The 13221-nt window shown below is 37.2% G+C and overlaps 1 protein-coding gene across 1 annotated transcript in view; it reads right to left on the reverse strand.

The window, feature by feature from the left end:
- yap1 (Yes1 associated transcriptional regulator) overlaps nt 1–8805 on the reverse strand; it is a 29130-nt gene extending 20325 nt beyond the window's left edge. The window contains exons 1-2 of the mRNA XM_059331269.1: nt 7764–8805; nt 6377–6612 (exon numbers count right to left, since the gene is read on the reverse strand). Coding sequence (XP_059187252.1) covers nt 6377–6612; nt 7764–7964 — 437 coding nt within the window. The 5' untranslated portion in view covers nt 7965–8805. The remainder of the gene's footprint in view (nt 1–6376; nt 6613–7763) is intronic.
- Between the last annotated feature and the right edge of the window lie 4416 nt (nt 8806–13221).

A 13221-nucleotide genomic window follows, 5' to 3' on the forward strand; every position in this document is an offset into this window, starting at 1 on the left:
AACCAACTAAGTAATGTTTATAGATGGTTTATAAACCAAAATCATTAACATACTTAATATGGTGTTTAAAATGTTAAAATGAGTGCAACTAAAACTATTAATGAACTGTTAATTATAATTTAATTGTTTGTTAATGGTAAAATGACTATAAACTTACATTAATATACCATCTATTTGTCATTTATAAATGATGTAGTTAGTTAAACATTGATATATTATATATATTTACCATTCCAAATGGTCTATATACGGTTTATAAATGATGATTAAACATTAATAAATCTGTTTACCATTTATAAATGATGGTTATTGTAAAGTGTTACCTTTACTTCTTATATTGACTGTTAATTAATAGACCACTTTGCAATATCAAATTCATCACACGTACATTTCAACATTAAAAATAGTCCAAATATATGCATGCTGCAAATGACACCATTTATGCAAATGCTTCTTAGTTTTGTTATCCAAGCGCGATAAAGTTGCAAAGAGGTGTTATGGTTGGAGTAGTTTCGGGAACTCTAAACCCCACCTGAGAGGGTCCACTTCTCAGATACTACATCTCTGTGGAGATGCCCTCAGTGACAGTGGAGGCATTGATGTCTGGAACAGAGGTGTTACATCAAGACTTTGGTAAACACTAGCCTGACTTTCTCACAGTCCCATTTGTGTACTGAGCTGACAGGCCCCAGTTGAACAGGAAGGGCCTTGTCTGTGTGTGGTCAATAAACCAAAAGTTTGTCAAACACAAAGTTGCTCCAAATGAGGGCTCCTCGCAGGCTTACAGCCCAGTCTTCCCAGCACCATTTGGGGCTGACCGAGTGGCCTCGGTTCATAACAGCTTAGTCTGAAATCCAATTTGTGTACTTATCACATCAAGCTTTAAGTAGAGTAAATTGGGTAACAGTTGATACTGAAAACATTTGGGTATTATATATGATGTTTACACAAGATGCTGAGTATGAAATCAGTGTCAGCTAAGTAGGGTTGTCAAAAATATCGATACTAAAACATTATATTCGGATACAAAACTAATTTTAGTATCTGAAGCTTGTTATCATAGTTGCAGTTTCTTTTTGCACAGTTTATTATAAATATTTAACCTGTGGTTCTGTTAATTTTTACATGTTGCATTTTTCTTGTTAATAAAAATATTTCTGTTAAATTTGGGGGTCTTTATTTTTATCCTTGTGGTATCGAAAAGGGTATCGAGTATCGGTATCGAGTTGAAAATTTTAGTATCGTGACAATCCTACAGCTAAGCAATATAACTGGACAATGAACAGACATTAAACTCTGCTGTGATTAAAGAAGATGTGGTGCAGATTTAAAACAGCAGGTCAGGCAACTGACAACTACACGACCATGGCAGTTTGTGTGCATCTCTCAATGGACTGTGGGTCTTGTAATATTAAAATAAATATATTTATGCATGCAAAAAAGTCATTTTAGTGTCTCAAAAGGGACTGGAATAAAGAATGCTGTAGTTACTCATTATAAAAACACTTGAGATTTTAATGCAAGAACCAGACATTTCTGTTTTAAACAAGCTAAATATTACTATGGAGGTACAATCGTCTGCTGGAAATCCCAACTTTATTCCCATAGTCCAAACCACCACTACATATACATTGCCTGCATACAATGGGAGCATAAGGTCCAGATAAACACTTGATCTTTCCTGCTCTAATAGGGGGTCTCTTTGACTTGTGTTCAGTGTAACAGATGTTCAGGAAACCCCATATAGTGAACGCTGAAGCTCCAGTCTGTTTAGTGTTCCTAGTTAACCCAGAGTGTGCAGCTTTACAGTGCTAAAAACGCAGAAAACTAATTAGCCACAGCCTATAATACAGTGTGAAATGCCAAAAAAACAAAAAAACAAATCTAGTCACAGTGAACGATCATTCACAATCACTGTTAAATTAAATTGGGAGAGCCACAAGACAGCCGTTACGGTTGTGGGAAAATAGGCTCATCAAAACAGTTTAAAATCCAATAGAGGAAAGACAAAAGTGTCCATCAACACAGAGCTCTACCTGCCCCTGAGGGCAGACAATAGCTGCTCCCCCAAAGCTTCCCTCCGCTTAGGGCTGACTTCCCACGGACTAAAAGCTCATTCAAAGCTGCATTTAATAAGCGCCCGGAAACAGTGATTACCCCTCCTAGTTTACCGGTGTGTCTAAATTAGAAACCTTCATTAGTTTATGACCCAGCCCTCGAGACCGGCCCTGCCCCCCACCCAGCACCAAGCAAGGTGACCCAACCTCCCTGCCCCTGCTGTCATAAATCAAAGGCCACAGCAAACTGCTGGAAGAAAGAGGAGGAAAGGTCAACAGACTTTGTTGACATTCTCCCGGTCTTCTCCCAGCTTAAGGTTTTTGTTATTAATGCAATAGTCAAAACAAAATAGAGATTTTTGCAGGAGATTACTCAAATCTGACTGCTATTTAAATAACAACTACCAATATTTAAATTATTATATTGTTAATATTTTATCCAAATTGCGTTGAGTTACTGTTGGGAATATGTTGGAAATAGTTTACAAAAATAGATTTTTATTTCTTATTTTTATACAAATTATTGAAGTAATTAGTAGTGATTAAAAGAAACAAGCACACCATTAAGGATCAGTGTGATTAATTTAACATTTCACTTTTGTTGAATTTATTTATAATCACTTCACATGTATGGTAAGAAGTTTTTTTAAGAAGTTGGGTTTTTTTAAGTTTAATAAAAGCATGATGTTTCCTTAAGTCAATGAGTAATCGTGACAAATAATCGAGATGTCTTAATATTGACCAAAATAATCATGATTGTGATTTTTGCTAAGATTAAGCAGCCCTGACTCCTAGCCATTTCGGAAGTGAAGACCATAGTAAAACTCCTAAGAAAGCCGCTGCCCTCCCTCGCCGCCATCTTTAAACTTCATGTCAACCATTTGTCTATTTTGGGAAGGCTCACATGAGTCTCAACAGGCCTGTGGTCTGAATAAAGATCACTGTTTCACTGCTGGGACAAAGGGAGGGCCGGAGTTTCTCTTGGCCCCTCTTCTAGTCATCTCCACATGGCTGCCATTTAACTCCATTGACACAAAAGAGACACCATCACAGCTCCACGGCTCCATTCATTCCAAAAAACGGAGCCTGGCTTTTAAAGAGAGTGAGACATCGGCATCCGCAGCGCTGCTGTGACTCACAGAGGCCAGTAACCCACTGTACAACTGTATCATGCACTAGTAAACATCAGAAACAGATTATTCAAAAAAAAAAAAAAAAACTTTCCCCGACTTGATTTATCTCTAAGGACAACAGCGGTCACCTGAGTGAAATGTGAGCCCCCACTCTGTGCTCGGCTCTGCCTGCTGGTGACAAACTCCCCACCCCCACCCGTCCATCCACCCACCCACCCACACACACACACACACACACACACACACTCTCGCTTCACTCCTTCTGCAACACGTCTCGGTCAGACAACCCCTGTTTATAAATAGGGGAGTGTCTTTTCCAGCAGCTCTGCTGAGGCCGCCTGTATACCAGATCAAATATCTACACTTTGATGTGCGGCGTATGGAAGATGTCTCCTGGAGTTTTCCTTACTTGAACACAAACACTGTGTACTACACTTTCTCCAGTTGTATAACACAGTTTGTAACAGAACAACTCGTCTGCTTTTCCACAGACAAAAGCTAGATGACAAAAACAAGATAGTTGTAAACATTTATGAGCAGAGACTTGCTATAATCTGCATTCATTTTTACATTATTTTCAACAGAATAGCGTTTAAAATTCAGGATTTTAAGTAAATTGTTGTTATTGTTATAAGAAAGATGAGTCTGTTGACATATGGTACGAACCTAAACTGTAAAAAGACTGTCATATTTTAGGATTCACTGTGCCTTTACTACCAATCACTCCGTCAGAGACAGAAATTCTTCACTCGCAGTCTTTTGTTTTCAGTAGGAAAAACTCAAACTTTTGACAGTTATGCAGTTGTTATACAACGACACATTGTTTCATTTAAAAAAGCTATTGACGTATTCCTACAAACAACAACAACACTTAATAGTGACGTAAACATTTGAACAGTTATACAAGATTGGACTTTCTAACTTTAATTCGGTTTTGAAATTGCTTCAGTGTCTGGAGGCGCATTAGATCAGTCAGTTTCTAAACAAATGCAGTGATCCTGGGAGAGTCTTTGGGAATAGTGTGTTCTCTCTCCTACCCCCCAGTCCTTTTGTACAATTTTAGAAGAGCCTCCTCAAAACGGCCCAGATGTTCTCCAGATGTTAGACCTTAAAACATCTGGTACTGAAAGCTCTTTTTTGATCCAAGTAAATTTGAGGCTATCATGTTTGTTCAGACCTGGCATCAGAGAGTAATATTTCCTAGAACTGACAAGGTTTTGCCTCTAAGAGGAATAAGAACGCCGACTTTCGATTTCAGATGAGTCAATGATATCATCTCTAAACATAAGCTGCAGAATATCTTTATAAACTTAACACAAATTAATGACAAGGATGTTACTTTTATGAATATTTCAATTGATCTTTTCCCTGAATTACGGAGTATAAAGCAAAACACCTAAGAAAGCAATACAAAAGAGAAAGAAAACCCTCACAACTAAAAACGTGCATTGTCAGAAACTTTACAACAGGCCTTAAAGCAGGGGTCTCAAACTCAAATTACCTGGGGGCCGCTGGAGGCAGTATCAAAATGACACAAAAAAGACACAAATTGACCAAAAAGACACAGAATTACCAAAAAAAACCCTAAATTACTTAAAAAAGACACAAAATAACCACAAAAAAAAGACACAAAATAACCACAAAAAAAGACACAAAATTACCAAAAAAAGTAATTTAAGGGACCTTCCACACACAACACAGTAAAGTGCCATTCATATAAAACTCACATTAAACTTTCATATCAAGGTGGGGGCCACAAAATATCATCATGAGGGCCACAATTGGTCTGCGGGCCGCAAGTTTGAGACCCATGCCTTAAAGGCTCTGGTATAGCAACTACCTCTGATTTAAAAAGACTTTGGATCATTAATGTGGAGGAGATGTGCTGTTTTTGCAGATGAGTTCTGCAGAGATGCTCTCCTTTGCTGTCTGGGGCAGCGACAATGATCCATTGTTTCTACTGAAACCTGAGCCCAAGAAAACGAACACAACATACAGCAGCAGTCCCTCAAAAGGCTTCTCTCTTGTTTGCAGAGGCCACCAAATTTAATAACCTACAATTCAACTATTGCAATTGTCTCTTTTTGAGCACACTGGCCACCATTGTGCACTGTAGCAGATTTGCACATTATTGTCAGCATAATGTACACTGAACAGAGCTGTACTGTGAGATTCCCGTCTCAAGACCACGTCTTTGGAAACCAGGGTTTTCCCGAGCATTGTGAAGCTTAGGCACAGCACCCAAGACATTTTGGGCACAAATCAATCTAAAAAAATCAATGTTGAGAGCATCAAAAATCACTTAATTACTCTAACCAGATCTAATGGTTGTAGTTTGTCTCCACTGGACTTCTGTAGAAAGGTTTTACTTTATGCTTTTGGGTGTTGTTTGCTTGTTCTCTGCTCAAACTTTTCCACCTTTTGGACTGCTATGGTAATAATATTGGTCCAAAGTGATATTTATCTGGACAATTTTAATTGAAAAATGTACAATTTTCTTGGGGGACCACCCTGACATGCCCCACCAGATATGTGCTCTTAAGTCTTCCACAAACTTAGCGAAAACACTGGAAATATAGATTTGTCTTGACCATTAGTCCAAGCTAAAAGTTTCCCTTCTTCTCTAAAATAAGTTTCAACCAGTGCTAGAAATGCTGCAAATGTAGCTCATTGAAAGGTTCAATCACATGCATCTCTGTCTTGCTGTCCTGTTCACCTCTGTCATATTGTTTGTGTGTTTTATACGTTTTGGACGGGTTGGTGGCAAATTTGGTTGTACTACCCTGTGCAATGACAATAAAGGCTTCAGATTTTGACATGTCTGCTGAACAATAAGAAGATACTTAAACATTATTGTTAATGTATACACTGTATGTTGATGACCAGTTTTGTCAGTTCACTGACTGGATCTATTGCAGTGGGTCGTCTCAACTTTTTGCATTTCAGGTCACAAATTCTCTTGAAACAAAAGTTCCCACTACTGAGCCTTCTTTTGGATGCCAAGTGGCGAAAGTAGGACATACATATCTCTAGGGGGCGTATTGACGACTATGTGCTATATATATCTATAAAACTATTTCAAAGCCCTCCATTCATGTTAAATCACACATTATTTTAAGTTGTAACATTTCTTAACGACCGTATAATGCAGGAAACAGAGCTGACCCTTGTTGCAGGCATACTTACTTGAGGAAGTATCTCTGACCAGACGCGGTTTTGGCCATCTCCCACCCCGGTGGCAGAGGCACGTCATCAGGAATCTCATATGAAGACTGACGGAGATGTTGAGGGGAAGCACCTGGTGGGGGCATGCCAGCCAGGGAGCCACCACTGACTGCGCCCAACTGCAGGGAGGCCGGGGATGAGTGTGCACGGACATGGTGGGGTGTGAGGACTCCGCCGCTCCCAGCGTCAGTGCTGGCCTGTGTCAGGGTTGGAAGAGATGCACAGTGAATAAAGTCCTGTGGTCTTTAAATATATTTTGTTTTGACACATTAGAAGCAAAAGGTAAAAGCAAGGTTGTTGAGAACTTTACGTTTGTTTAATGTCTCTAGTAAACTAAACAAACAATTAAGGACTGTATACAAATATCAATGTAACAAATAAAATAATTTAAAATACATATTTCCATTTTGAATTAAGTTTAAAACAAACTACAAGCACACCATTAAGGATCAGTGTGATTTATTTAACATTTCACTTTTGTTGAATTTATTTATAATCACATGTATGTTAAGAAGCTTTTTTCATGTGTATAGGCAGGTTTGAGAGTTGTTTAAGTCTGAGGATGGGGGGATCCAAGGCCTGTGTGGGACAGAACAGAGCGCAGACTCGCTGCAGCACGACGCATGCGCACTGACAACAAAACTCCACAGAGACCACAAGCAACAGTTGTGGGGGACGGTAGGGGGGAGGAAAGGGGGAAGGGGGTTAATAGGACGAATTCATCCATCGTATGATTTCTTGATTGCAAATCATCTCGATAACAAAAACTCTGTTTTAGTTATTTTTCTTTGATTGTTTACACATGAATGCTACTCCTCGGTAAATAAACAGGCACGAATCTAACCAAAATATTTACACATATGTGCAACTTCACCTCCACTGTGAAGGCTCAGACAATCTGACAACTCACTTTAAGTGTAATACTACCCTCCTTTCCTCTGTAGATCATTGTTTTATTGTTAAGGGAAAGGAGTTTGAGCATATTTGGTTACTCTATAACTTTTACGCACAGGCCACACAGGCCTTTGCTCTGCAGTGATTTAACCAATCTCAACACAACTTGTTGGAAAAACTTAAGCAAATGTACTGTAATTTTAATATGTAAAAGATTGTAGGGTAAATTAACCTTTTAAGGGCAAAAACAACATTAAAAGTTCTCATATGTCCTCTGTTTAAAGGTGTGATAGCTGCTGAAGGCGCAGTGTTGACATATTAAAGGCAACAAACAAATGCAAAGTAGGTTAAAGAAACTATTACAAGTCACATAGTGTGGGCCAGGGCCCCCACAGGATGGGCCTCGCTTTAATCGTGATTTCTGGGAAGGGGCAGAGAGACAGGGCGGGCTTACTTGTCTGGAATGGGACTTTGGTTCAGGGGGTTTGAAGAAGGAGTCTGGCAGTTTCCTCATCCTCATGGGTACGGAAGGGGGCACGATAGTGTTTTTCGGGTTCATCACGGCGTTAAAAAGAGCCTCCAGGTCGGTCTCAGAGTCGCCCCGTACATGGACGATTTGGTGTCCGGCAGGAGGGTTGTGCTGGCTCGGATCCATTGTCCCAAACAGTCTGCGAACTTTATGTGTCCGAAAATGTCGCGTTCAGAAACTCACCAAAAAGTAGTTTGAGCCAAATCCCAAACTTTTTTTCTTTTCTTTCACACAGCAGGAATCAGAATATCGACGCCACTCAGTAAAAGTTATCCCGAGTCATTCTAAAGTTTAACACACGAGTACTTTAATTTCTTTCCAAACTGTGTTAGCTGTCGAAATCTGCAGTGAAAGACAGCGCTTTCCTGTTGTTTCTTGCTGGCATACTTGTGAATGTAACAAAGCGCATATCTACTCCACACTGGAATCTGTGTTGTCGTCCGGCCCCAACTTTTCCAAAAAAAAAAAAAAAAAAAAAGCAGACGCAGCCACAAAAGACGAAAAAAACACAACAAACGCTCGCTGGAAGAGGCCCACTTTTTCTCTGTTTTGGCCGAGTTGAAGCTGTTAGAGAATATTCTTACAAGAAAGATTCATAGTTCGTAGGAAAATCTCCGCAGCTCACTTTCTAGAAAAAAACTTTTGCTCCAGTCGGGTCTAAACTTTGGGCAGGACATCAAACTTTATGACTCATGGGATGTCTGCTCCAGGGGCGGGGCTTGGCTTTAATTGGGACAAGAGTCTTTAAAGGTACAGTCTGTGTAGGGGCCCGAGGAGACCTAGGGGCCTATATGTTTACATTAAAACATAAACTTTCATTTATTTGAACCAATAAGACGACATTTTATCACGTATTTGTCTTTTTTTTTTTTTTGGTAAATTGTATTTATGCAAAGTTTTGGCACATACAGACACATGCAATACTAGAAAGATAGAAAAAAAACCCAACAGAAAATAAATAAATAAAAATAAACAAACAGATAAAACAGAACAGAAACAACAGACAGCCAGCCACCACTTCATCATTTACTTAAAAAGAAAATGTACACAAAAACATGTGGGCCAGATTTACATATCAAGAAAAACAGCATAATAAATAAATAAATAAATAAATAAAAACCACTAAAAAAGAGCAGTGCATTCAGATCCCAGTTTGAGGTCTATCTTTTCTAATGTATACAATAAAAGGGCCCCAGATCTTTTTAAACCTCTATTGGGAATTAGACATAGAAAATGTCACAACTTTTTTTTAATGTGAAAACCTAAAAAAGGACTTTGACAGTCTTATAGAGACTTTTGTTCCAGTTTATTCTATAATTAAAGTCATTTTTTACACATTAATTAGATAATCTGGGCAACAATTGCTGAATTAAAGTATTCCCTATTTTGCTGGCAACCCCTTGATTACAACAAGGACCCCTGCTGATACCAACAGGAGCCCACTTAGGAAAACACAAATTATGACTGTGCCACAGTGTTAGGAAATAAAACAAATACAATAAACATGTTTCATAATTTGTCCAGGCACACTCAAATTAGTTTTAGAAAGAAAATGCACGTGGAAGCAACAGAACCTCAACAAAGCACTGTTTTAAGTTTTTGGGGGGGGTTATTTTATTTTATTTTTTACATGATTTACTGGATTTTTTTCTACTTTAATTGTTTTTTAAAAAGTTGTTGTTGTTTTTTTTATCTTGAAGATAGTCTGTATCCTTCTCAAATTATAATATGGTTTGGCTGAGTGCATGGTGCTACAACATTTTCACAACTCAGCGATTTTAATAACAATTCAAACTCACACTTTTTCTCATCAGTGTGTATAATGGCACTATTTTCTCTGTCTCTCTCTTTTTTTACAGTGCTCATGAAAAGTAGATCCATGCAGTTCCCACAATTGTTATGCTAATGAGGCCCCTCTTCCATTGAGAAATCATTTTGTCAAGATCCACTCTCTTTGGATACAGAGGCTCTGTTTCAACTCTTTTTCCCATACATCCACTGAATGAATGATTATGAAGCCCTATTAAATACCCGCAGACACTGTAAAGCCCCGATGAACAGATTAAAGAGCTTCACTCTGTCAGTCACATACACATACACATGCTCATGTTATTTAACAGATGCATGTCCCAAATTTAATTTATCCATCGACTGCTATTTTTTAAAGACATCATTTGAATTTGCATTTGAACTTTTGGCAACTTTAAGGTATTTAAGATGAGTAATTTTTTTGTGTTAAATGGCAGCATGCAACATGTACAATATCATAACTTCCTGTTATTATGGCTTCACTGACTTTCATCATGTTTTACTGTAATTATTCCAGTAATTCATCACTCTATTTCAGGCATTTATATTTCTCCTGTTGTATGTTATTATCTACATCCAATCCAAGCATAGCATGGTTATAGCAAACACAGGGTTTTCAAAGTGCTGCACAAAAACACAATAAATAGATAACACAATAAAAGCACGATAAAAAAGATAAGTAGACAATAAAACACTAAAATACAATATGATAAAATAGAATAAAATAAAAATAAATAAAATGCACTGCCGGCACAAAATAAAATATGCATATATACACATAAAATCATGAAAATCATAAAAATACATACTTACAATGCGTTATAACCTGCTGACAGCACTGTATAGTTAAATAATAATGCTCTAAAACAATAGTTAGCTACATTAAAGCTTATATATATCACACATATTTTTGAGTTTGTACATTACTTAATCATTGTGCTAAAATGCCCCATATTTGTTATTATGGCTTCACTGACTTTCATCATGTTTTACTGTAATTATTCCAGTAATTCATCACTCTATTTCAGGCATTTATATTTCTCCTGTTGTTTGTTATTATCTACATTAAAGCGTTTTTATGTTTGTACAATAATTAACCCCCTGGAGTCACCAAAAGTGCAAAAGCATGACTTCTTCATCACATCCAGTAAAAACAAAGCAGCATCGAGCCCTACTGTAAATGTACCTCTAAATAACTGGCTTGAAACTCCATGCCAGTTTTAGTTTGATGATGATATATCAAGTAAAACTGGAGACAAGCTCAAATATATTTTGTATAAAAAAATATAGAACTGGATTGAACCCTCTTATATGTGATATTTGCAACCTTCACAATTGCAACATTTCAAATTCTTCATTGAGCATGATAGAGTTTTGGGGGTGGAAAAATGATTCAAAATCACGTTTTATGTTGTTTTTTCTTTGTTTCTTTTGGGTTCAAACTGTTGATCCAGTAAGTCAGGATGAAAAAATAATTATCAGGTAATATAGGTGAAGTTGTGCTGAAAAAAATAGACCAACATGGCATTTATTGATTGATTGATTGATTGATTGATTGATTGATTGATTTTAATTTTATTTCCCCACATAAAGCACTCACATGACAAACCACAGAAAAGGGGAAAAAAAACAAATAAACAAACAAATAGCACAGCACGCAGACAAGGAATACACAAAATTTAAAAAAATAAAATAAAAATAATAATAAAATGTGGCCAACATGGCATTTAAACATTTTTAAGTGGTGTATACAGGCAGGATGAAAAGGATTAAAAAATGGAGAAAATAGCCCCAGACTCCAAAGTTAATTATTGTGCTAAAAGGCCCCATATTTTGATGTATGAATGATACAGTCTGTGCACACATGCTGCCAGTCAAGAGATGCCCATTGTTTACTTGAAAGTGGTCACGCACTCAGACACATTAAAGAGATGAACTGCAGTGTCCCTGCAGCCCCGAGGGGACCACCCACTTAGCAGAGCTTGGTCCCTTTTGGTCAACATCTCTTCACCCTCTGAGGCCACTCAGACTCACCGAGGTTTGGATGGATGCTGCAGGATTTCTGCAGAAACGACTTCCTGTGCTGTTCCACTGAATGTATCTAAGGTCAGGATAGGCTGGGCGGCTATAAAAGTCCTCCCTGTTTAAAACGCTTCGCTCTGCTGTTATTATCGGATATAGTGACGCACGGTGTTGCTACAGGCATGTGGGCAGATGAGAGCTTGAGTGCCCCCTACAGTCTTTAATAGGTACATATATTCTATGGGCATAATAATAAACAAAAACAGGAAAAAAATGTTTACATCTTCCTGCCTCATTAAGTACAATATAGTCAGGACCAAGGTTATGATAGTTTTGGATTTTTCATTAGCTTTAGTTTTAATTTCGTTGTCAATTTTTGTTTTCAAATTCAGTTAGTTTTATGAGTTTTTAGAGTGAGTTTGCAAGTTTTAATTAGTTTTTATTTTTTGGAAAATGCTTAGTTTTAGTTGAGTTTTTATTAGTTACAGTGTTAGTTTTAGTTTTTTTTGTAATGGGTTATTTATTGGGTGCAAGATTCCAAAAGGTCACAATAAATGTTGCCTTTATTTCCTTTGCCTTATCCATCTCAGCCCCAATAAGTTTATAAAGTCATAAAACCAGATATATGAAATAGGTTTCATATCAACCAAAAGGTTTACGTATGAAAAAAGTTGACAAAGACGAAAACTAAGGACATTTTCACAACAATTTTAGTTAATTTTGTAACCACAAAATACAGTTTCAGTTAGTTATTGTTTTTTTAAAAAAAAACTAATTTGTATTTTTATATCAGTTAACGAAAATGTTTTTTCAATTCTAGTTTTTGCTATTTTGTTAGTTTTCGTTAACGATAATAACCTTGGTCAGGACCACCATGGGAACAAGTTACTGTTTGTTAGCTTTTAGTGGTCTTATAATGTATAATTTATTTTAGTTTAATGCATACAATTTTGATTGTATGTTCTCCATTTAATACCTCTACCATGTCAAACTTGTGCAAGTATAAAATGTGTTTATTGTTTTATGACGTAAAAACTAAATCAACCAGTTTCAATCACCGAACCACAAGCTGTTACTTACTATCAAATCAGTTTTATCTTTTTACATGCATCCAACTAACTATTCAGTTTTACAGAAACTTCAGCCCAACCAGACACTCATTCATTTCATGTTAAATGAACTGTAACAAAACACGAGATTAAGCTCCACAACGCGTCAAAGCACAAGTTTGAACTTGCATCCGTGGAAATTTCTTCCCTTATTTTCAGCACTCCTGCCCTTTCTTGTCGAGTTTCTGGGTGTTGTGCTGGTTAAGGCTTAAATGTCATTAAGCTTACCATTGTATGGTATAATGACTTGGAACATGGTTGTAGGCCAAAGGGAACAGATTTGAGAGCAGAAAAGCTGCAGTAAATTTCTTTGAGTTTGGTCAATGTTGTGGAAATAGTTTGCACAGATGAACTGTGCAGGATTTTACTATTTTGTTTACATGTACATGTGCATTCAGATTCACTCACTGGGGGAGGGGAATTAATGAACAGGAAGGTTTTTA

This window comes from Centropristis striata, chromosome 4 (genome assembly GCF_030273125.1).
Source record: "Centropristis striata isolate RG_2023a ecotype Rhode Island chromosome 4, C.striata_1.0, whole genome shotgun sequence".
Lineage (NCBI taxonomy): Eukaryota > Metazoa > Chordata > Actinopteri > Perciformes > Serranidae > Centropristis > Centropristis striata.